Source organism: Pocillopora verrucosa, chromosome 4 (genome assembly GCF_036669915.1).
Source record: "Pocillopora verrucosa isolate sample1 chromosome 4, ASM3666991v2, whole genome shotgun sequence".
Taxonomy (NCBI): Eukaryota; Metazoa; Cnidaria; class Anthozoa; order Scleractinia; family Pocilloporidae; genus Pocillopora; species Pocillopora verrucosa.
Genome location: NC_089315.1, coordinates 18,485,788 through 18,510,043, shown reverse-complemented (window position 1 = coordinate 18,510,043; position 24,256 = coordinate 18,485,788). Strand labels below are relative to the sequence as shown.

The following is a 24,256-nucleotide window of genomic DNA, read 5'->3' as shown; positions in this document are numbered from 1 at the left end:
CGACGTCAGCAAACAAATCCCTCGAGAAAATTTTCCATGGGGTTGAAAATGTTATAAAACAATTGATTCATACGTCATCTGTGACCCAAGATCAATAGACTTTCGATTTTATTTCTTTAATATGTTTTACTAGCGTGGAACAGAGCAAACAAGGCGTTAAATTGTTAATTTGTGCCTTCTCCATTTCACCGTGACTTTAAGTCTGCGATCTCTCTCCTTTCAGGTTCAATTTCTTCGTAAAGCCGTAGATGTTCTGTGCTTGTGTAGAAACACTCTTAAATACACTTACGTATTCGCTTTCTACCTTAAGAAAAGCAATCAGTCAGTTATCTTTGAGGTGAGTTCGTGTAATTCGAAATACTTGTTCATAGTAGAACCTTTTTCATAATTATTATATCTCTCAGTTAGTGCGTGCGAATGGTCAATTTAACGGGCTGTATTTCACTGCACGCCACGCTAAATTCAAAAGTCTGTTGAACTGAAATCTTCCCCCTCTATTTTCGGTCCGTACTGTATGTTACGGAATCTCGGTTTTTATCCGCTTTGGCCATACATCTAAGCGGAAAAACTCGGTCCATAACTGACAGCACGGACCGCGAACTCGATTAGCAAGAGGAATTTTTGCTCTTTAGTACTTGAAAATACTCAATTTCTACTTTTTATCGTGCAACCATTTGCTCCTTTGACCAAATGTTATGTTGTGATATCTTTTTATCCGTGTTGAAGCCCATTTGGATCATATTAATTACCTACCAACATATGATGATCTGACCCTTTCAGAACTAGAAAATTTTTCTGCTTAAAGAAGGTAAACGGAGCATTCCTCTTCTAGGAAATAACTTTGGAACATTTTCAATTCAAACTTATACAGGATAACCAAAAAGATCTAGAAATGGCTACGGAGACACTATCAGAGTACCTAGAGCGTAACATAACTTCAGAGTGTTTATCAGATATTAAACAAAAGGTTCAAGATAAATACAGGTACTTTTATTTAAGAGCTGTACCTTATTTTTTTTTAATTTCAAAACGTGGACTCCCCTTTAAAAAAGACAAAGTCAAGACGAAAGTTGGGGGGGGGTGCTCGTTTTTAGAGGGACAAAAGGCAGGTCTCCGTTTCCATCTGAATTTCCGCCCTAGTTGATGAACACCCGCTGTACAGTATGCATTTCTTCGGTTGAAAACTTACGTTATTCTAATCACAATTTACTACATGGGCGGTTTTGTTAGAAACTTGAGTTTCAGAGGGGGTGCATTGGAGAGGAGAGAAACTTGACTCGTTTTGACTCACTTCAATGGTAGAAAACTTTAAAATATTCAGCTGTTTACGAATCTTTCCTTCTTTACTTTGAGTCAGGGACAAACGATAATACTTCATAGTGGAGGGCAACGAATGGCCTCCAATCTTTGAAATGTGTCGGTCAGTAAGAAGAAAATCTCAATACGTGGGAAATAGAAACATCATACCATAGAAAGTGTTTGAACGATTACTATGCACTCGTCGCGATGCATCAAAAAACTCACCCGTTCGTTTTTTCTTTTTTTGGTTTTTGTTTTTGTTTTTGTTTTCTTTTGATGCATCGCAGCAATCGTAGCAATAATCTCTATATCCTGTGTTGATGTTTCCAGGTACTGCGAGGCAAGACGAAAAGTCCTTTTAGACCATGTATATGAAGGATATGAGACTGACATATGGGAATACATGGATTACGACTAAACTTTTAGATTCTTACAGATGAATAATGTTACTAAACGCTAGGATATCAAAATGGAGTTAACTGGATCAGATTGCTTGCTGTTATATAGTTTAAGTCGAAGTTCATATTTACAAATGTTATTAGAAAATTACTTAGAAGTGTACATAAATCGAAACTTTTCCCTAATTGTTTATCTCTGTGACACGGTTTTTTCCTACGTTGTAATCTGCTAGCGTGATCGCCACTTCTTCAATAACCCGCTTTGTGAGGTCCAGATTTTCTATTTTTTTCCCCCTGTAATGAACGTGTTAAATAGGTTACAAGCGACTGAGAGATACGCCAAAGCACAAAAAGAAAGCTGTGATACGACACAAAGCAGCGAGCTAAGGTAGCTCTCATCGTATCGCTGCGAGTTTGGTAATGTAAAATTTGCTTCAGCATGTAGGACTTAATGAAAGTTTTATGGAGATTTTGAGGCGCGAAGATCATTTACGGTCATTATGAAGGTCAACGAACTTTTTTTGTTGCCGATTCACTGTTGTACAACTTAAATGATGTATAATGTCGCTTAACAATTCGTAATTTGAGGTGTGGCTCATTTTAAATACGTCAGCATTGGTGCACTTCAAGACTTATTGATTGCAGTGAACTAGCAAAGAGGTATCATTTACTAAGGAAGATTTTAGCAAGGTGATAATTGCTGCAGTTGTAAGGAAATATCCTAAACTTCTGTCAATTTTAAGACCCCGTTCTCGGTACAAAAAGGACAGCGTACGTTTATGTGCTGTGTCTCAGACTAGGTTGTGAACATGTTTTCCTTCATTTCAACTTATCTTCTGTTGACTTGATGTGTGTTTCTACATTTCTTTTTATCTTACTTTTGAAAATGCTGTTAGTTGTAAATAAACCCAATTATTAAATGCTTGTCTCTCCATACATTTGTTCAAATGTCGGTCATCGCACCTGTGGTGAGGTCCAAACAGCAATGATCGCCTCCGGCAGGAATTCTATGGTGGCCCGTTCTGTGCTAACGAACGTCGTTTTCGTAATGTCCATCCACAACAAAACTTAAAACCGGTGTTACTTAAATTGACTCACTTTGAATCGAAGAGCATTTTTGAAAACCTCCGTTTTCAATTCAGCCGAGTGGTATAGACAGTAGCTCTGTCCGTAGAACTAACGAAAATTGGGTTTCTAAACGTATCCGCGCATTTTGTTTAGGGCGTGGGTGAGGGCAGAGTTCGTAAATTTTTCTTGCAACTTGTCGCGCAACATCTTTTCTTTGCAAGTTGGAAAGCGTCGTTGCCACTCGCTTGTGAAACTTGTCGCGCAACAATATTCAATCTTGCAAATTGCAGTGACATATTCCACGAAGTAGAAGACGGTTCCACTTTTTGTAACGAATCCCGGTGTTTGTTGTTCGTTTTACCACTTGCGCTGCAATATGCAACGCAACAAAGTTGTAGAAAACATTTCCCATTGGCTAGTCCACTCAAGCGCTGTCAAGTCAGTGAACATGGCGGACAAAATTAATGTTTCCTTTAGATTGAATTACTCGACCACAAATCGTCTGAGGCTCAGAAATTTGACCTGTAAACTATAGGGCAGGATTTCCCTTAATAAAAAGCATGGCCTTCATATACTTCCACTGTGAAGTGTCCTCTTACGCTATCAAATGCCGGATGAAACAAGCTATCGACGACACCACGCTCGGCGAAAGGCGCCAAGACTCTCAAGCTGTCTTTTTCTGCTTTAATTAAAAACAGGCCGTTGGGACTTAGTAAAGGGTGACCACGACCGCCTAATAGAGACTACAGCGATTAAGGTAAAATAAATTCAGGACTTTCACAACTAATCGCTTTATACAGGGTCACCGTCGTCCGCCATGACTTGCACCAGACTTGCACCAGCACGAAGCAGGGAATGTCGGGTAGGGATAAGAAGGAGAGCAGACACCTTCCTATTTTCTCTCGCGCGCATTTCTTGTCAATAATATTAGTGACCTTTAGATCCTAGGACGGCGAGCGGAAGTTTAAAATATTTGCTTGCGCATTTCCGGTAGGCGTGGCGCGAAGTTCCCCGCCGTAGTTCAGTGGTGTTGTATGCGACGTCAAAACGAAGTGTCTAAAACGTGAGTAAGTTTCTCTTATTTTAAGGTCATTTCAAATGGATTTATCGTATATTTTCAATATATGATGAGCTGTCAAACTTTTTCTTAGCTTGTGACAAATGTAAATGGTTGTAGAACTCATTTAAAGGCGAAGACTGACCTAAGTTTCTTTCTCCTTCAAAACAGCTCCAAAAGTTCGTGACTCAAATAAGCTTAAATTGAGACGAGTTCGAAGGAAAGAGTCCAGTAAGTTATTTTCGGTTCATATTCTTGATGAATATTAAAACTAAACTTGGAATTTTAATCTAGATAATTTACCCGAGTTTGTTTAAGGAAAAAATCGCTGAAGCAAGACATTATTGTGGTTTTTCAGATCAAATATTGAGTGGACCGAGGAACATGATAACTGCTTGTGTCAAGAAATTTTAGAGCTTAAACTCTTTAAGTAGGAGAAAGGAAGCTTTTCTAAAGGCAAATCTAGGAAAAATTGCAAGCAATCTGAACGGCCTTAGATTTCCCCGATCCAAAGTCAGTAACCGTGCTTTTAGAGAAAGATACACACTTCTGAGTGAGAAATTTAAAGCAGAGATGAAAGACGAAGAGAGGGAAAGTGGAATTGAATGTGATTTGAGTGAGGTAGAAAATGCTCTGGAATAAATAGCCGAAAAAGAAGCTGCAGCTGAAGGCACCATAGAAAACGAGAAGAAGAAAGCTGACAACGCAAAAGCAGCGCAAATGAGAAACAGAGCGCTAGAAAGCCTGAACACGGAACACAGAAAAGGCAGCGGAATGAAGAGGAGGAGAACGTGTAACCAAAGCAAAAAAGTCGTAGAAGTGGAGATGACACAATTGCATATTTGCGCAAAAAATGATCTTGTTCAGAAGTGGAAAGAAGAAGAACTGCAGCTGCAAAAGCAACGAGTTGAAGTTGAGGGTAAAAGGGAAGATGAATCAACAAAACAACATCAGGATATAATGAAAGTCGTGGTGAAACAAACTAAGCAGCAGCAAGAGCAGATGCAGATTTTTCAGCAGATGTTTACCTTAATGCAACAAAAGCAGTCTCAAATAATTATGAAGCTTATAGAAAAACAAAATTAACTTGGCTTGGTTTTGCATTCGGCATTTAAATGGTTTATCAGCTAAGTTTAACTTTGACGTTGTTGTTTCTTTTTATACCTAAAATCTTACATTGCATTAAGACTTAGACAAACTGTTGGACACGAATGTTATCCATATTTTGATCACTTTATTAGCAACTTATCTACAAAATAATGACGTATCGTTATCATTTTGCCAAAGTTTTGTATAAACACATAAAAGAAAAATATTTGCAAAGGTTTATGTAGACATTCTGACTTTAACGAGTGAAGTGATGTTGTCACATAAATATTTAACCGAAACAGTCTAAGTGCCGTTTCACTTGCCAATGTTTAGAGACATACGTACATCAGATAAGTCAAATCAATCAACAAATATAGAAAAGTATAGAGTGGTTTGGTTAAAATGATAAGATCAAGACGGACATGTTTTTCTCTGTTATTGCGAGTATTGTCTTGTCGTATGATTTTGTATTTTTATCAAACCACGTTATTTTAGCAGAATAAAATTATGCACTTCGCAGAAAATGACTCAAAATATTGAGACGTTGACGATACACATACAATTTTAATTCTTAAAGGCATAGATGTTCGGATGATCTAAGTCATATTTTGTCTAATTCGCAAGGGATTTTTGGGACATCACCCAATGCTGGGGCAGATGAGATCAAGTTATTTGTTTTATCTTTTTAATTTTTAATGTCCCTCATTCTGTTCACTCGCACAATGCTCTCAACATCGCTGATCCTAGCAGTATGCAGGACACGTGACGCGTATAAGCTTAGTAATTAGTAACGTTACCATAGCGGTTCTCAGTAGCTTGTAAAACATTCTCAATATAGACTCAGGTTTATTGCTCTGTTCCACGCTCGTTGCAAGACGAAAGAGGCTAAGTTATGCTATTTGCAGATTGTTTTGACGCACGTGGATGTTGGACAAATAGCACACCCGCCAAGATGAAAACGATCTTAATTATTCATGTTCAATAAAAAATTTTCCATATTTTAGTTTCCCGAAACGCATAATTATAGAACCACTCAACAAGATAAACGCTTGTTTCTTTCTCTTCATACAATTATTTACCAGTGGAATAACTGAATGAAGGCAAATAACGACTTACAAGGAGGAACATAGAGTGTACTACGTAAACGTCATAACATGTTCAGGTTTGATTTGTGTGATTATTTTTACTTGTAAGACTCGACGTTTGTTCATGAGTCTTGAACGTGCTTGTAAGGGATGGAACAGAAGTAAATATTGATTCGAAACCGAAATCTCTCTTGGATTAAGTAACCATCAAACATACTTTCGTTTCTAATCAGATTTATGATGGCGCTGTTGGCCGGGTTTTACCGAGCGTTTGGATTGTTTCAAGTTTCTTTGGTCTTCCTTGGATCCAGTCTTGCTTACGCTGAAAATAATCCCTCGCCACGATTTCCAATTGGCGATCCACGAAACTGTCCTCTTACAAACGGAGTTCATCGCGCCGAGGTTCTTCCGGGAGGCGGCTGGGACAACCTTAGAAATGTTCATATGGGCGCTGTTTCAGTGATGAATTACTCCAAGTGCAAGACTTCAGACGACGGCAAGTATCTCATTCCCGATGATGTGTTCCTGTATCCTATCAAGGAGAGCAAAGTGCATGTATTTGCTGAAATGTACGATCACTGGCACAACTATTCGTCCACCACAACCAAGTCTATTAATGCTGAAGGAAAATTTGGTTTTGGAAGTGTAAGTGGTTCGTTTTCTTCTGAGTTCGAATCAGTGAAGAAACATCAAGTGGAAGATAAGACTGTAACCACTCGAGCACAACTACGCCATGTTTTATACACGGCGAAACTCCAGCCCGATGCCCCCCTACAGGCACCGTTCAAGTCCCGTTTGCTCGAGATCGCATCTCACTTACAGCATATCAATACTGCCTATGCAAATTTTCTCGCCTTAAAATTAGTTCGAGATTTCGGAACGCATTATGTTACAGGCGTCAAGGCCGGAACAGCCCTGGCCAAAGTGGATCACTTGACAAAGAAATTCGTTGCTGGTTTCAGTGAAGATAAAAGTAAGATCACAGCCGCCGCGAGTGCATCTTTTTTGGGAAAGTTTGGAGTCGGTGCTGGCTATACTCAGACAACAGACAAAAAAGTTTTGGATGAATACACACAGAACATCGTTTATTCCACAGTATATACATTCGGTGGACCTCCATTCAGGATGAATTTTACCATTAATAAATCGGAAGACCAACTATTGGATGAGCTGGTTGCAGTTGATCGGTCCGGAGACCCTCTTCATTTTGCAATTACACCCAAAAGTGTACCAGAATTGTCCGAAGAACTGGTCTTCAAACTAGCCAACGTTGTCGGAAAAGCCATTAAGCAGTACTATAAGCACAATACCATTAAAGGATGCACCAAAATGGACTCTCCGAACTTCAGCTTTCAGGCCAACCTCGACGATGGATCTTGCGAGAGCCCAACCAATAACTACACCTTCGGGGGCGTTTATCAAACGTGCCAATGTGATGGCTCTCCATCCAGTAATCCATGTGAATCCTTTCTCCAGAAGAACCCTCTCACGGCCAACTACTCTTGTAGTAATGGTTATGAACCAGTCATGCTACATCAAGGTCGCACACCCGAAAGCTGTCATCGTGAGTGCCACGGATGGTGGATTTTTAAAAGCTGCGACACTCATTGCAGATTCGCCAGCTGCGACACCTATTGGTGTGTTGCTAAAGGTTTTGTGCCTCGTAATACAGGATATCTCTTTGGTGGACTCTACAGCAATGTGTTAAAGAACCCAGTCACACAAGATCACAGCTGTCCAGCGAAGTTTTACGCCTTGCGCTTCGGAACCACCATGCAAATTTGTGTGAGCGATGACTACGAGCTAGGCTTCCAGCAGTCAGTCCCTTTTGGTGGCTTCTTCAGTTGTAATACTGGTAATCCTCTCGGTGTAAAGAAAGTAGCGGACAGTACCAAGGGATCAAACGGTATGTTCTCCCTTTCCCTTATATACCTTATATTGGTAGGCATACTCTCTCTACTTTTCTCAAGACATTTCCTATTTTAACGACGGGGAGAAATTGTTTAACGATCAATAGCTTCTTTGATAAATGATTATTTCTTTTGTATTCGTGACCTTAGTGTTTGATTTAGGATTGAGACTGTGAAGAGAAATTAGATTCTTATCACTGTTAGAGGTTGAAGGGTTACATTGAAATAGACCCTTAATTTTCAATTACCGCTCGGCCAACCTACAAGTCATCAACAATTGACGGCCTTTGTTTTCCAACGCAGGTATGGCTTTTTCTTTCGTTTTTCCTTGAAAACATGTTTCCCATGAAACTTTGTTCTAACTAAGTAATGTTCGGCTTTTCCAATTGTGTTGCGGTACTATTTTCTTCCGACTATGAAGGAAATTTTGAAAGTCATGGTTTGGTATCAATCGATAAGTTTTTTTTTTCTTCTAGCTCGGTGAGAAGCTACGACACCTTTTTAAGTCCATGAATGGTTAGGGAATATGACCGCATTTATGAGAACTAGAAAAAATATGACCGAGATAATTTTGTGCACTTTCGAGTCGCATAAACTCAAAAGCCATCGGGTGCCGAAAGATAAAACCATCCGTGCAGAAAATAAAGCAACAGCGGAGGTAAATGTTGACACTCAGAATCGGCTACATATGGGAAATGCTTGTTGACATCTAGCGTTATACAGTGATAAGATCTTGATGAAAGAGATTTCACACGAAATTTCTAAATCAGGAGCACAAGCGAACGATCGAGGAACAAAGCCAACATCTAACTCGGGTTCTTTCTTTTTCGCGGCAAAGCCTGAACACAACTTAGCCACTGTCATTTATCTCCGCCCTTAGTGCAGGGTGGCCAAACCAATACCTTGAGACCTTACCATTCGCGTCCACCTATCCCAGTTAATTTCGCTCATATCTGAATTAGAACTGTGTTTTCTTTTATCGAACACAACGAGACAGGTTGAGACAGCGGTCAAATCTTCCTTAATTCGTTTGCTTATCCGTTTTGTCTTTTGCTACTTTGCAGGTCACTCAGGCTTGGAGTTGTTTGTGAACCAGTCTGGTCCGTCTGTGTGGCCTAAAACCTGTCCAATAGGTTATTCTCAACATTTGGGAGCCATTGAAGAAGACTGTGAGATCAACTTCTGCGTGAAGTCCAATATATTCAACAGCCAGGGATTTCCTATCATCAAAAGACCTCCTTACTCGAATGCGCCCAAAATTTACAAATACACCGTTCCCTTGCTTGTGGTTAACAATGACACCGGACAAATTTGGTCAAAACGATCCAACTCAACACTTTGGGCTTTGGCCACTAAAAGGTGAGTGACGGGAATGTCATTCTCTGAGTAGAGTCAGTACTGAGTAGAATACTACATGGTGGAAACCTATTGTCAGTGACAGTAAAAGCCATCATCAGAGTAAAGTGAGGGGTCGTTTGCTAGTCGAATGACTGCACAGGTTCCTCTGTGTTATCATTAGTTTTAACCTCGGGTAGAGTTCGTCAATTTAGATCTCAACGGTTAGTAAAGTTAGGTCGTTCAGATCATTGGTTATATCCATGTTCCGAGAGGAGAGGGGATGGGGGGGGGTCGGAAGATTTTTAGGGGATCACAATCTTTTAAGGGGAAACTGCGAGGGGATCAGTAGTTTCTAGCAGAGTTTATAAGGGGGGGGAATAGAAAATTGACTGCCAGTGAGGGGAAGGGGATCATGAGAATACTGCAAAGCCTCACGGGAAGATCATCTGAATTTTATCATGACGCAACCAAAATCCTCGTTTCCCCCCCCCCCCCCCCACCCCCACCTCTCACTCTCCCTCTATGTCCCTAAACTTGTTGACCAACCAACGAACAGAATAATAACAAATCAAGAGACAAGGAAACTAAATTTATTAGCACAGCTAAATGAACTGACTGTCCCTATTATTCCAACGAGCTGGATCTTCTCAGGGAATTAATAAACCATTTCTCGTATCTCTTTCGCATCCAGCTCTGTTGCTGAACTTGCAGCCGAAACCAACCCAGATGGTCCTGCGCATGAAAACGTGAAATCTACCACTCATGGCAAACAAACGTCTTCCTCACAGAGTTCCCGTGATGCCGAGGGTGCCGGGGCCATGGCTGGTATTACATTCGGCGTGACAGCATTGCTGATCGCAGTCATGGTCATTGGCTGGCGTCGCCATAAGACCATTCAAAGAGAGAGTAGCGGTTTGATGGAGCCATTGATTCCCACTGAGTGCGACGCAGTTAATGAGCAAGGAAGCCTACGAATTTGAATTACCCAGGAACTTTTTTCTTTTTTCCCAAACTTAACAAACGTAGATAGGAAGGCCATTCAAAGAGAAACGTAGATAGGAAATTTGATAATAACTTGTTGTTTCTATAAGCGTTTTTGAAGTTGATCTTTTGTCTCAGTTTTTCCCGTAAATTCGTTTTTGAGGTGACATTGTTTTCAGCTCTTGTTCTAATGTAAGTGAAATGGAAGAATTAACCATAATTTTTGAGGCGCAGACAATGTAAGCACAGGAGGTTTTGTTTGACAGAGTACTGTTACACCTGTTTACACGATGATGTTGAGTGTCGCTAAGCCAAAACCAAAATTATCAGAACTACCAATCAGAAGGAAGAAAAATACTCTAAGAGCCAATGAGAACTTAAATTAAAGATCACCGAATTACCTCAAGCGCGGGAAAACGCGAGCGACTGAGTCGTGAATTGGTTATAATTTGTTGGTCGAGTTTTCTGCAACAACTACAGATCGAAGAAGAACAAAACCAAAGCAATCTTGGATTATAACACTCAATTGAAAATTTTCTCCATATTGTGTCGCACAAACAGTGGATTATTAAGTTGTGCTCTCTAAATACTTATATAGAACTCTGTTGATTTCGGTATAATCTTAAAAGTTATTCTGCCTTTTCAGTAGTCGGTTTAGAGAAGTTATTTTGCATTGAATCACGTTGAAAAACAATGAATAGACGAATAAAGACATAAATAGATATACAGAGAAATTATACTGACGTTAGAATTTGGATATAAACAAGAAGAGAATCTTTCAAACCTGACCATCAGATTTTCTCACGCTCCAAATGAGTTTCTTATGGCCTGCAAGTTTCTAATCTCGTTCCCAGAGGTCAGGCTTCCCCCAATCCCTTGCGAGCCGGAAACGCCGAAGATTGCATGTATCAAAAGAAAGAGGGTGTCCAATAATTAGACTTATAGTAAGTATCCCACGTAAAAGTTATATGCCGTAGGGTTTTATAATTTTAAGGGTTGTTAAGCCTCGTGAAGCTGTCAGCAAATATTTCTCAGGGCTGTAATATAAGGAAGATAACAAGGACACGATACTCATTTTCAAAATTCCTGTAAAGTAGTTGGGGCGTTCTGGGAAGGGAGGGAAAGTTCCTCTGGTTGGACAACTGTCACGTACCTTTTGAAGGCGGTCGACCCATCTTTATACCCACACTGTGGCTCTGCCGACCTTTGGTTGCCTAGACTGTGCAAGGCTCTCGGTTTGTAGAAACGAATGAAAAAGGAGCGCACATCCCAGAAAACCGGAAACCCGCCACCGTGTAAACATGTCCAACGTGCGCTGCAGGGTTCTGCGAGAGAGATGACAGGTAGTCGCCGTATGTATCCTTTATCAAATTAGTTATATGAGTTGTGAATTTGACCATATTTGGCTTTAAAAAAATTGCAAACATAAACCGTAGTTTCTGCCACTTCGAACAAAAAAAATTGACTTTTTCGTTGAGTAAAAGACCCATTTCGCAAAAATAAATTTTCGCAGAAAGTGCGTGAACGATTTATATGCACTCATTGTGATACACCCAGAAGAGTAGGCAAACGAATCAAAATATCATTGACTCCATAATGCGCAAAATATTCGAAAATTATAAAAGAAATTTTATAAAAACACTGTAATCAACTCACGTTTTGTACGAAACGGCAAACTAGTTGTTTTAACGTCGCAAACAACACACCTACGGCTGGAATTTACGGGGAACGGCTACCGGAAGTAGGTAAACACGCATTCAAACTTCCGCCCGCTGTCGTAGACATCCGCCGTCCTCGGATCTTAAGGTCCCCTAAAACCCGCTTAAGTATTTTGTCTTTGGCGGGCACGACGGGACTCATCCCAGCTTCCCGTCCTGGTATCCTAAGGTCCCTAGTAGCGTTGTATGTGACGTCAAAACGAAGTGTCTAAAACATGAGTAAGTTTCTCTTATTTTAAGGTCATTTCAAATGGATTTATCGTATTTTTTCAATATATGATGAGCTGTCAACATTTTTCCTAGTTTGTGACAAATGTAAATGGTTATAGAACTCATTTAAAGGCGAAAACTGACCTAAGTTTCTTTCTCCTTCAAAACAGCTCCAAAAGTTCGTGACTCAAATAAGCTTAAATTGAGACGAGTTCAAAGGAAATAGTCCAGTAGGTTGTTTTCGGTTCATATTCTTAATGAATATTAAAACTAAACAAGGAATTTTAATTTAGATAATTTACCCGAGTTTGTTTAAGGAAAAAATCACTGAAGCTAGATATTATTGTGGTTTTTCAAGTCAAACGTGGAGTGGACCGAGGAACATGACAATTGCTTGTGTCAAGAAATTTTAGTACTTGAATACTTAAAGTACAAAAAAAGTAAGCATTTCTAAAAGCAAAATCTAGGGAAAATGGCAAACAATCTGAACGGCCTTAAACTTCCTCGATTCAAAGTCGGTAACCGTGCTTTTAGAGAAAAATACACATTGCTGAGTGAGAAATTTAAAGCAACGATAAAAGACGAAGAGAAGGCAAGTGGAATTGAACGTGATTTGAGTGAGATGGAAAGGGCTCTGGAAGAAATAGCCGAAAGAGAAGCTGCAGCTGAAGACACCCTAGAGAACGATAAGAAGAAAGCTGACAACGCAAAAGCAGCGGAAATGAGAAACAGAGCACTAGAAAGCCTGAGCGGAACACAGAAAAGGCAGCGAAACGAAGAGGAGGAGAAAGTAAAGCCAAAGTAAAAAGGTCGTAGAAGTGGAGGTGACGCAATTGCATATTTGCGCGAAAAAAATGATCTTGTTTAGAAGTGGAAAGAAGAAGAATTTCAGCTGCAAAACCAGCGAGTTGATGTTGAGGGTAAACGGGAAGATCGATCAAGAAAACGACATCAGCATATGATGAAAGTCTTGGTGGAACAGACTAAGCAGCAGCAAGAGCAGATGCAAAGTTTCAGCAGATGTTTACCTTAATGCAACAAAAGCAGTCTCAAATAATTATGAAGCTTCTAGAAAAACAAAATTAACTTGGCTTGGTTTTGCACGATGATGTTCATAATATGTTTGATTTTGGTTGTGAATTCTTCAATGGTTTATCAGGCAAGTTTATACTTGACGTTGTTGTTTCTTTTTATACCTAAAATCTTACATTGTATCAAGACTTGGACAAACTGATAGACTCGAATGATATCCATATTTTGATCACTTTATTAGCAACTTATCTACACTTCAAAATAATGACATATCATGTTGCCAAAACTTTGTATTAACACATTAAAGAAAAATATTTGCAAAGGTTTATGTAGGCATTCTGACTTCAACGAGTCAAGTGATGTTGTCACATAAGTATTTAACCGGAACAGTATACGTGCCGTTTCACTTTCCAATACTAAGTGACATCCTTACATCAGATAAGTCAAATCACTCAACAAATATAGAAAAGTATAGAGTGGTTTGGTTAACATGATAAGATCAAGACGGACATATTTTTCTCTGTTATTGCGAGTATTGTCTTGTCGTATGATTTTGTATTTCTATCAAACCACGTTATTTTAGCACAATAAAATTATGCACTTCGCAGGAAATTACTCAAAATATTGAGACGTTGACGATACACATGCAATTTTAATTCTTAAAGGCATAGATGTTCGGATGATAAGTTATATTTTGTCTACTTCGCAAGGGATTTTCGGGACATCACCCAATGCGGCGGCAGATGAGATCAAGTCATTTGTTTTATCTTTTTAATTTTTAATGTCCCTCATTCTGTTCACTCGCACAATGCTCTCAACATCGCTGATCCTAGCAGTATGCAGGACACGTGACGCGTATAAGCTTAGTAATTAGTAACGTTACCATAGCGGTTCTCAGTAGCTTGTAAAACATTCTCAATATAGACTCAGGTTTATTGCTCTGTTCCACGCTCGTTGCATGACGAAAGAGGCTAAGTTATGCTATTTGCAGATTGTTTTGACGCACGTAGATGTTGGACAAATAGCACACCTGCCAAGATGAAAACGATCTTAATTATTCGTGTTCAATTAAAAAATTTTCCATGTTTTAGTTTCCCGAGACGCATAATTGAAACCAACTCAACACGATAAACGCCTGATTTTTTTCTCTTTGCAAAATTATTTGCCAGTGGAATAACTGAATGAAGGGAAACAACGACTTACAAGGAGGAACATAGAGTGTGCTACGTAAACGTTCAGGTTTCATTTGTGTGATTATTTTTACTTGTAAGACTCGATGTTTGTTCATGAGCCTTGAACGTGCCTGTAAGGGATGGAACAGAAGTAAATATTGATTCTAAACCGAATCTCTCTTGAATCACGTGACAGTCATACATACTTTCGTTTCTAATCAGATTTATGATGGCGCTATCGGCTGGGTTTTACCGAGCGTTTGGATTCTTTCAAGTTTCTTTGGTCTTTCTTGGATCCGATCTTGCTTACGCTGAAAATAATCCCTTACCACGATTTCCAGTTGGCGATCCACGAAACTGTCCTCTTACAAACGGAGTTTATCGCTTCGAGGTTCTTCCGGGAAGCGGCTGGGACAACCTAAGAAATGTTCATATGGGCGCTGTTTCAGTGATGAATTACTCCAAGTGCAAGACTTCAGACGACGGCAAGTATCTCATTCCCGATGATGTGATCCTGTATCCTATCAAGGAGAGCAAAGTGCATGTATTTGCTGAAATGTACGATCACTGGCACAACTATTCGTCCACCACAACGAAGTCTATCAATGCTGAAGGAAAATTTGGTTTTGGAAGCGTAAGTGGTTCGTTTTCTTCTGAGTTCGAATCAGTGAAGAAACATCAAGTGGAAGATAAGACTGTAACCACTCGAGCACAACTACGCCATGTTTTATACACGGCGAAACTCCAGCCCGATGCCCCTCTACAGGCAACGTTCAAGTCGCGTTTGCTCGAGATCGCTTCTCACTTACACCATAACAATACTGCTTATGCAAATTTTCTCGCGCAAGTATTGGTTCGAGATTTCGGAACGCATTATGTTTCAAGCGTCAAGGCCGGAGCAGCCCTGGCTAAAGTGGATCACTTGACAAAGAAATTCGTAGCTGACTTCAGTGAAGATAAAAGTAAGATCACAGCAGCCGCGAGTGCATCTTTTTTCGGGGTGTTTGGAGCCAGTGCTAGCTATACTCAGACAACTGACAAAAAAGTCTTGGATGAATACAAACAAAACATCGCTTATTCCACAGTATATACATTTGGAGGACCTCCATTCAGGGTGAATTTTACCATCAATAAATGGGAAGACCAACTATTGGACGAACTGGTTGCAATTGATCGGTCAGGTGACCCTCTTCATTTTGCAATTACACCCGGAAGTGTACCAGAACTGTCCGAAGAACTGGTCTTCAAATTAACCAACGTTGTCCAAAAAGCCATTAAGCAGTACTATAAGCACAATACCATTAAAGGTTGCACCAAAGTGGACTCTCCGAACTTCAGCTTTCAGGCCAACCTCGACGATGGATCTTGCGAGAGCCCAACCAATAACTACACCTTTGGGGGCGTTTATCAAACGTGTCAATGTGAGGGCTCTCCATCCAGTAATCCTTGTGGGTCCTTTCTCCAGAAGAACCCTCTCACGGCCGACTACTCTTGTAGTAGTGGTTATGAACCAGTCATGGTACATCAAGGTCGCACACCCGATAGCTGCTATACTGAGTGCCACGGATGGTGGATTTTTAAAAGCTGCGACAGCTATTGCGGATTCGCCAGCTACGACACCTACTGGTGTGTTGCGAAGGGTTCGGTACCTCGTAATACAGGGTATCTCTTTGGGGGACTCTACAGCAATGTGTTAAAGAACCCAGTCACACAACATCACAGCTGTCCAATGAAGTTTTACGCCTTACGCTTCGGAGCCACCATGCAAGTTTGTGTGAGCGATGACTACGAGCTAGGCCTCCCGCAGTCGGTCCCTTTTGGTGGCTTCTTCAGTTGTAATACTGGTAATCCTCTGGCTGCAAAGAAAGCAGCGGACGGTGCTAAAGGATCAAACGGTATGTCTCCTTCTTTTCCCTTTTTACACCCTTACATTGGTAGGCATATTTTCCCTTCTCTCTCCGAGACATTTCCTATGTTAACGACTAAGAGAAATTATTTATCGGTCAAGAGGTTCTTTGATAAATGATTATTTCTTTTCTATTCGTGACCTTGGTGTTTGAATAAGGATTGAGACTGTGAAGAGAAATTAGATACTTATCATTGTTAGAGGTTGAAGGGTTACATTGAAATAGACCCTTAAGCTTAATGGTTTCATTTTCTTCCTTTTTTTTGCCTTGATTGCTAGAAATTCTTAAAACTAAAATTGCCTGATTGTTTTAAGATCAGCAGGTGCATTCGATTCTTATTTTCTCGTGGTTACGATTTTGGAATAGTTGTGCTATCTGAGGCCCGGGATCTCTCAATATATCATTTTGTTGCAATTTTATCTGAAAGCAACTTTATAAAGCTTTAGTGGCATAGAGCATTTAACTGCCAAATGAAAGTGGAGCTCGACTTTCTGGTTTCAATTTGGCAAACTGTCCGTAAAGAAATAAAGCAACATAGGTAGTAGATGTTGACACTCAGAATCCGCTACATATGGGAAACGCTTGTTGGCATCTAGCGATACACCTTGATAAGATAATAATGAAAGAGATTTTACACGAAATTTCTTTATCAGGCGCTTAAGCGAACGATCGAGGAACAAAGCCAACATCTATCTCGGGTTCTCTCTTTTTCGCTGCAAAGCCTGAACACGACTTAGCCATTGTCATTCATCTCCGCCCCTGCTGCGGGGAGGCCAAACCAATACCTTGAGACCTTACCATTCGCGTTCCACCATCCCAGTTAATCTCGCTCATATCTGAATTAGAACTGTGTTTTCTATTATCGAACATAACGAGACAGTTTGAGACAGTGATTAAATCTTCCTTCATTCGTTTGCTTATCCGTTTTGTCTTTTGCTACTTTGCAGGTCACTCAGGCTTGGAGTTGTTTGTGAAACAGTCTAGTCCGTCTGTATGGCCTGAAACCTGTCCAATAGGATATTCTCAACATTTGGGAGCCATTGAAGAAAATTGTGAAATAAGCTTCTGCGTGAAGTCCAATATATTCAACAGCCAGGGATTTCCCATCATCAAAAGACCTCCCTACTCGAATGCGCCCAAAATTTACAAATACACCGTTCCCTTGCTTGTGGTTAACAATGACACCGGACATATTTGGTTTAAGCGATCCAACTCAAGCAGTTTGCATCCATTAGAGTTTTGTTCTTCAGTCTCACTTACATAGGATATATGCAGTTTGCTTTCAGATTTCAGATTTTGCTTCTTACTACGAGTGTGCGTTTTTCAACTAAGACACTGGCATACTTGGCATACAAGGCATACAAGGCATTCAGCATATGGTAATTATGGGTAACGGACGTGCTTCATATCGCTGCTTGATTTTCTTTATTTTTTTCACAGTTCTTTATATTATTTCAATTGAAAAACGACATATGGATTGCCTAAACATTTCCTCTTTGGATTATATTTGCAAGAATCATTGTTTGTATCCTAACAAGTGGATTTCTGCTGTATTACTACCTCGTTATTCAACAACTAATCGGCCTCGCTTTGTTTGTCTACGACCTAAAGGTTACAACACATCCAAAGTCAAATACTACGCTAACTCAACTACCACCTTCAACCAAGCTCGTCTTACTTTGGCTGGTGACGTTGCTTCTAACCCTGGTCCTGAAATGGGTTTCTTGTCGTCACAATTTGACTTTGGAGCAATTTCTCAACCGAAGGAAGATTTAATTATTCAAAACGAAGATTCTCAATGTTATTACATTCCAACCATTGTTTCTACGCATCGACGACCATCAAAGAAAATTTACTCAAGAAACATCAACAATATCATCTCTATCACACGCGTTGGCCATCTACCGAGAACCATTGCTTCTAACCCTGGTCCTGAAATGGGTTTCTTATTGTCACAATTTGACTTCGGAGCAATTTCTCAACCGATGGAAGATTTAATTATTCAAAACGAAGATTCTCAATGTTGTTACATTCCAACCATTGTTTCTACGCATCGACGACCATCAAAGAAAATTTACTCAAGAAACATCAACAATGTCATCTCTATCACACGCGTTGGCCATCTACCGAGAACCAAATCCACCAGTAATTTTGCTCTCCTCAATGTGCGTTCGATTGTTAAAAAATCAACTCATTTATGCGATTTGGTCATCTCCCACCATTTAGACATCCTGGCCATAACAGAGACTTGGCTTAAAGGAACCGAGGATGACAACCATGTTATTACTGACATCAACAACATTCTTCCGCATTTTAAACTCCACCACATACCAAGAAGGAATCGTAAGGGCGGCGGAGTCGCTTTGTTGATACGAGATGGTTATACCGTACTGCAAAATTCCATCATGAACACAAGCTCATTTGAGTACTTAGATGTGAGCATATCCAACAAAAGTGAGACATTCCGTTTAATTGTTCTCTATCGCCCTCCTCTGTGCAAAAAGAACAACACTAGAAATAGCTTTTTGCAAGAATTCTCATCTTTTCTTGAAGAACTTACATTATCAAGGCAGCCCATTATAATTGCCGGTGATTTTAACTACCATGTTGATGATCTATCAAATCCTGAAGCTGCCTCCTTTCTTAATCTCCTTGAGTCCACTGATCTAATTCAAAATGTATCTGGATCCACTCATCGCCTGGGCCACACATTGGACTTGATATTATCTCGTGAAGAGAATAATGTTATAACGGATGTTCGCATTCTATCAGCCGACAATATTTCAGATCATAATTTGGTTACTTGTAAGGTGAAATGTACAAAACCGAAACCTTCTACACTACATGTTAAACACAGAAACACCAAAAGGCTCGATTTAGCTAGTATGATCAAAGACATCGAAGAATCTAATCTCATTACTAATCCACAGTCTTGTGTAACTGAGCTGACTACACAATATAATACTAATCTCTCGTCTATCTTTGATCAACATGCTCCTGTGAGCGAGAGATGGGTCACTCTGCGACCGCATTCTCCTTGGTATACTGATGAACTTCGTAAGGCTAAACAAGACAAACGTCGTCATGAAAGAAGATATATTTCATCTGGTCTTCAAATTCACCAAGAAATATTTATTGATTCCTGCAAACACTACAATGATCTTCTAACAGCGACAAAGACAAACTATTATCGGACTCTGATCAGCTCCTCTGACCAATCACAACTATTCAAGATGGTATCTCGCCTATTCTTATCGAAGAACATTGCTGCACTCCCTAATAATGATTCATTGGATACATTGACCGAAACGTTCAACGATTTTTTTATCAAAAAAATTGAGAAAATAAGATCGGATTTGGACTCCCATACTGCCCAAGCACCCGACATCAACGTCAATTATCCAGTCACCTCGTCGTTCCAAACTTTTCAACCTGTATCTGCTGATATTGTTCACAAACTTATTGTTCAATCTCCAACTAAGTCTTGTCAACTGGATCCCATTCCAACACGAATTCTAAAGTCAATTCCACACTTGACGCCAATTATAACCAAGATTATCAACGCCTCCATGGCTAACGGAGAATTTCCTGATCAGTTAAAACAATCCCTGGTATGTCCATCTTTAAAGAAGCCTTCATTGGACCCGAACTGTCTCTCAAATTACAGACCGATTGCAAATCTATCTTTTCTCTCAAAAACAATCGAAAGGGTGGTCGCAAATCAAATATACAGATTTATGGCCGAGAACCAGTTATTTCCAGCGATGCAGTCAGCATACCGCAAATACTACTCCACTGAAACTGCTTTAATAAAAGTCTCAAATGACATCCTAAGAGCTGTAGATCAAAAAGAAGAAGTAGTACTTGTTTTGCTAGACCTTTCCGCTGCGTTCGACACGATCGACCATAACATATTACTTGAAAGAATGGAGAAACGTTTCGGACTTAGAGGTATCGCACTAAAATGGTTCAAATCATACCTAGAACATCGTGTTCAGTCAGTGAAGATCAAACACTCCATCTCTAAGCCTCGACATATCTCCTACGGCGTACCCCAGGGATCAGTACTTGGTCCACTACTCTTTCTAATGTATACCTCGCCTACAGAAGACATTGTTGCTGAACATGGCCTAAACTGTATGATATATGCCGATGATTCGCAACTTTACATAAAGATAAACTCCTCTGACAGAATGCTAGGCATGGAAAGATTGAAATCATGTGTTAATGCAATCATGGAGTGGGCCAAGAAAAACAGATTGCAGTGCAACCCTTCAAAAACAGAAATCATTCATTTCCTCTCACGCTTCTCAAAAAATCCTCCTTTCTGTAATATCAATATTGGAGATGATATCATTAATTTATCTAATACTATCCGAGACCTAGGCGTCATGCTTGATTCTGTGATGAACTTACGCTCGCATATAAATTCCATCTGTAAATCGTCGTCTCTAGCAATCAGAAATATTGGTCGCGTTCGTAAATACCTCTCGACGCAGCAAAATGAAAGATTGATACACGCCTTTATCTCATCGAGACTTGATTATTGTAATAGCCTATTGTACGGTCTACCGATTTGTGACATCGAAAAATTCCAACGGATCCAAAACACAGCTGCCCGCTTGTTAGTCGGTGCCAAATCAAGAGACAGTATAACACCTATACTTAGGAAACTTCATTGGCTCCCGGTCACAAAACGAATTCAATTCAAGATACTGTTGATAACATACAAAGCACTAAATGACATGGCTCCAACCTATCTTGTTGAACTTCTTAGTCGATATATTCCAGCACGAAACCTCCGTTCATCAAATATGAATCTACTTGAGGTCCCAACAATTCGAACTAAAACGTATGGGCAAAGAGCATTCTCCTACGCAGCACCGTATTTGTGGAACCAACTACCTGAATGCATAAAAAACGCCGAATCTGTTGACTCCTTTAAACGCTTATTGAAAACTTATCTTTTCAAAAATTAAGCCACCAGATTATTTGATATCGTACGTTGTCAAACATATGCATAACACGTAATAATTCATTAGTTTAGATAGAGTAGCGAATTGCATGTATAGGATTTTTATCGAAATTTTGTTAATTTGTAATTGTAAAGCGCATAGAGTTCAATTTTAATGCGCTATATAAGAACTTATTATTAAATTAAATTAAACTCACCACACTGGGTTTTGGCCACTAAAAGGTGAGTAAAGGGAATGTCATTCTCTGAGCAGAGTCGGTACTGAAGAGAATATTACAGGGTTGAAACTTATCGTCAGCGACAGTAAAAGCCATCATCAGAGTAAAGTGAGGGGTCGTTTGCCAGTCGAATGACTGCGCAGGTACTTCTGTGTTATCATTAGTTTACAGCTCGAGTAGAATTCGTCAATATCGATCCGTTAGTAAAGTTAGATCGTTCGGTTCATTGGTTATATTTATTTACTGGTTATATCCATACCATACCATACCATGTTCAAAGAGGAGGGGGGAAAGGAGGGGGGGGGGGTTTGGAAGATTTTTAGGGGATCACAGCGTTTTAAGAGGAAACTACGAGGGGATCAGTAGTTTCTAGCAGAGTTTAAGAAGGGGGGAAATAGAAAATTGACTGCCAACAAAGGGAGGGGAATCATAGGAATACTACAAAGCCTCACGGAAAGATTATTTAAGTTTTATCATGACGCAACCAAAATCCTCGTCCCCCCTACTCTCCCCCCATGTCCCTAAACTTGTTGACCAACCAACCAACAGAATAATAACAGATCAATAGAAAAGGGAACCAAATTTATTGGCACAGCCAATTGAACTGACTGTCCTTTTTACCTCAACGAGCTGTATCTTCTCAGAGAATTAGTAAACCATTTCTCTTATCTCTTTCGCATCCAGCTCTGTCGCTGAACTCGCAGCCGAATCCAACCTAGATGGTCCTGCGATAATAGGTATGGATCCGAAACAAAGTTCCCGTGATGCCATGGGTGCCGGGGCCGCGGCTGGTATGACATTCGGCGTGACAGCATTGGCGGGATTGCTGATCGCAGTCATGGTCATTGGCTGGCGTCGCCATAAGACCATTCAAAGAGAGAGCAGCGATTTGATGGAGCCATTGAATCCCCCAGGGTACGGCGCAATTAATGAGCAAGGAAGCCCACGAGTTTGAATTACCCCAGAACTTTTTTCTTTTTTCCCAAACTTAACAAACGTAAATAGGAAATTTGTGTAGATAATAACTTGGTGTCTCTTTAAACGTTTTTAAAGTTGATCTATTGTCTTAGTTTTTCCCGTAAATTCGTTTTTGAAGTTACATTGTTTTCAGCATTTGTCCTAATGTAAGTGTGATGGAAGAATTAACCCTAATTTTTGAGGCGCAGACAATGTAAACACAGGAGGTTTTGTTTGACAGAGTACTGTTACACCTGTTTACACGATGATATTGAGTGTCTGAAAACCAGAACCAAAGTAATCACAACTTCCAATCAGAAGAAAGAAAAATACTTTAAAAGCCAATGTGAACTTAAAGTAAAGATCACCGAATTGCCTCAAGCGCGGGAAAACGCGAGCGACTGAGTCGTGAATTGCTTAGAATTTTGATCTTATCGGTCGAGTTTTCTGCAACAACTATAGATCGAAGAAGAACAAAAACAAAGCAATCTTGGATTATAACACTCAATTGAAAATTTTCTCTGTATTGTGTCGGTCAAACGCTGGATTACTATTTAGTGCTCTCTAACTACTTATATAGAACTGTGTTCATTACGGTATAATCTTAAAAGTTATTCTGCCTATTCAGTAGTCGGTTTAGAGAAGTTATTTTGCATTGAATCACGTTGAAAAACAATGAATAGACGAATAAATACATAAATAGATATACAGAGAAATTATACTGACGTTAGAATTCGATATAAACAAGGAGAGAATCTTTCTTTCAAACCTGACCATTAGATTTTCTTACGCTCCAAATGAGTTTCTTATGGCCTGCAAGTAATCAATCTATTTGCTATTTTGAACTACTCGTTTCAGTAGTGTTCTCAGCTGCGAGGATCTCTTAATTTCTTTTCTTCACCGCAGTGCAAATATATGAATTTAATATACCTAAAGTCATCATTCATCACTTGGATGGTTTATTTGGACCCAACACATTGACCAGCTCCCAGTTGGCTTGTTAGCTCAGTTGGTAGAGCACTGCACCGCTGGTATCGCAGAGGTCATGAGTTCAAATCCCGTACGGGCCTGAATTTTTTCAGGTCCTATTTTCAACTAATCGTTTCAGTAGTGTTCTCAGCTGCGAGGATCTCTTAATTTCGTTTCTTCACCGCAGTGCAAATATATGAATTTCATATATCTAAAATCATCATGTTAAGGGTTGTTAAGCCTCGTGAAGCTGTCAGCAAATATTTCTCAGGGCTGTAATATAAGGAAGATAACAAGGACACGATACTCGTTATAAAAATCCTATAAAGTTGTTGAGGCGTTCTGGGATGGGAGGGAAAGTTCCTCTAGTTGGGCAACTGTCACGTGCCTTGTGAAGGCGGTCGGCCCATCTTTATACCAACCCTGTGGCTCTGCCGACCTTTGGTTGCCTAGACTGCGTAAGGCTCTCGGTCTGTAAAAACGAATGAAAAAGGAGCACCCATCCCGGAAAACCGGAAACCCGTCACCGTGTAAACATATCCAACGTGCGGTGCAGGGTTCCGCGAGAGAGATGACAGGTAGTCGCCGTATGTATCCTTTATCAAATTGATTATATCAGCTGTGAATTTGACCATAATTGGCTTTGAGTCTTTGGTTGAAAACCTACGTTATCCTAATCACAATTTTACCACAGGGGCGTTTTTCTCTCGAGTTTCAGAGATGGGTGCCTTGAAGAGGAAGGGCGAACATGTTAGAAACTTGACTTCATTCGACTCACTTGTAAAATCCATCCACTCATCATACTTCTTTGAAACTCGAATATTAGAAAAATAAAAAATACTCTGTTGTTTACGAATCTTTCCTCCTTTACGT

General features: G+C 39.9%; 2 protein-coding genes, 1 long non-coding RNA gene and 2 pseudogenes across 3 annotated transcripts; all 5 read left to right on the top strand.

The window, feature by feature from the left end:
• Positions 1-221: 221 nt before the first annotated feature.
• On the top strand, positions 222-2,585 carry LOC136280449 (uncharacterized). The gene is made up of 3 exons (XR_010717233.1): positions 222-337; positions 872-984; positions 1,630-2,585. It is a non-coding gene; the product is annotated as an uncharacterized lncRNA (long non-coding RNA).
• A 997-nt stretch (positions 2,586-3,582) lies between these two features.
• LOC131778122 (uncharacterized protein F23F12.8-like) lies at positions 3,583-4,908 on the top strand (annotated as a pseudogene).
• Positions 4,909-5,918: 1,010 nt separating this feature from the next.
• LOC131778136 (macrophage-expressed gene 1 protein) lies at positions 5,919-10,924 on the top strand. The gene is made up of 4 exons (XM_059094518.2): positions 5,919-6,073; positions 6,230-7,902; positions 8,971-9,265; positions 9,936-10,924. Exons 1-4 carry the CDS (start codon positions 6,066-6,068, stop codon positions 10,222-10,224), a joined length of 2,265 nt encoding a protein of 754 aa, XP_058950501.2. The 5' UTR covers positions 5,919-6,065; the 3' UTR covers positions 10,225-10,924.
• A 602-nt stretch (positions 10,925-11,526) lies between these two features.
• LOC136280343 (uncharacterized) lies at positions 11,527-13,239 on the top strand (annotated as a pseudogene).
• A 1,035-nt stretch (positions 13,240-14,274) lies between these two features.
• On the top strand, positions 14,275-23,133 carry LOC131778139 (macrophage-expressed gene 1 protein-like). Its single transcript, XM_066166103.1, has 4 exons — positions 14,275-16,252; positions 17,212-17,473; positions 21,429-21,461; positions 22,142-23,133. The coding sequence occupies exons 1-4, from the start codon at positions 14,584-14,586 to the stop codon at positions 22,410-22,412; spliced, it is 2,235 nt and encodes a 744-aa protein (XP_066022200.1). The 5' UTR covers positions 14,275-14,583; the 3' UTR covers positions 22,413-23,133.
• The last annotated feature ends 1,123 nt before the right edge of the window (positions 23,134-24,256 follow it).

Bases quoted from the DNA above. Each gene is read 5' to 3' on its own strand.
- LOC131778139 (XM_066166103.1), top strand. From the start codon at position 14,584: ATGATGGCGCTATCGGCTGGGTTTTACCGAGCGTTTGGATTCTTTCAA. The intron at 16,253-17,211 runs GTATGTCTCCTT...GCTACTTTGCAG, and splicing joins CGGTGCTAAAGGATCAAACG to GTCACTCAGGCTTGGAGTTG. The intron at 17,474-21,428 runs CAACTCAAGCAG...TTAAATTAAATT, and splicing joins CATATTTGGTTTAAGCGATC to AAACTCACCACACTGGGTTT.
- LOC131778136 (XM_059094518.2), top strand. The intron at 7,903-8,970 runs GTATGTTCTCCC...GCTACTTTGCAG, and splicing joins CAGTACCAAGGGATCAAACG to GTCACTCAGGCTTGGAGTTG. The intron at 9,266-9,935 runs GTGAGTGACGGG...TTTCGCATCCAG, and splicing joins TGGGCTTTGGCCACTAAAAG to CTCTGTTGCTGAACTTGCAG.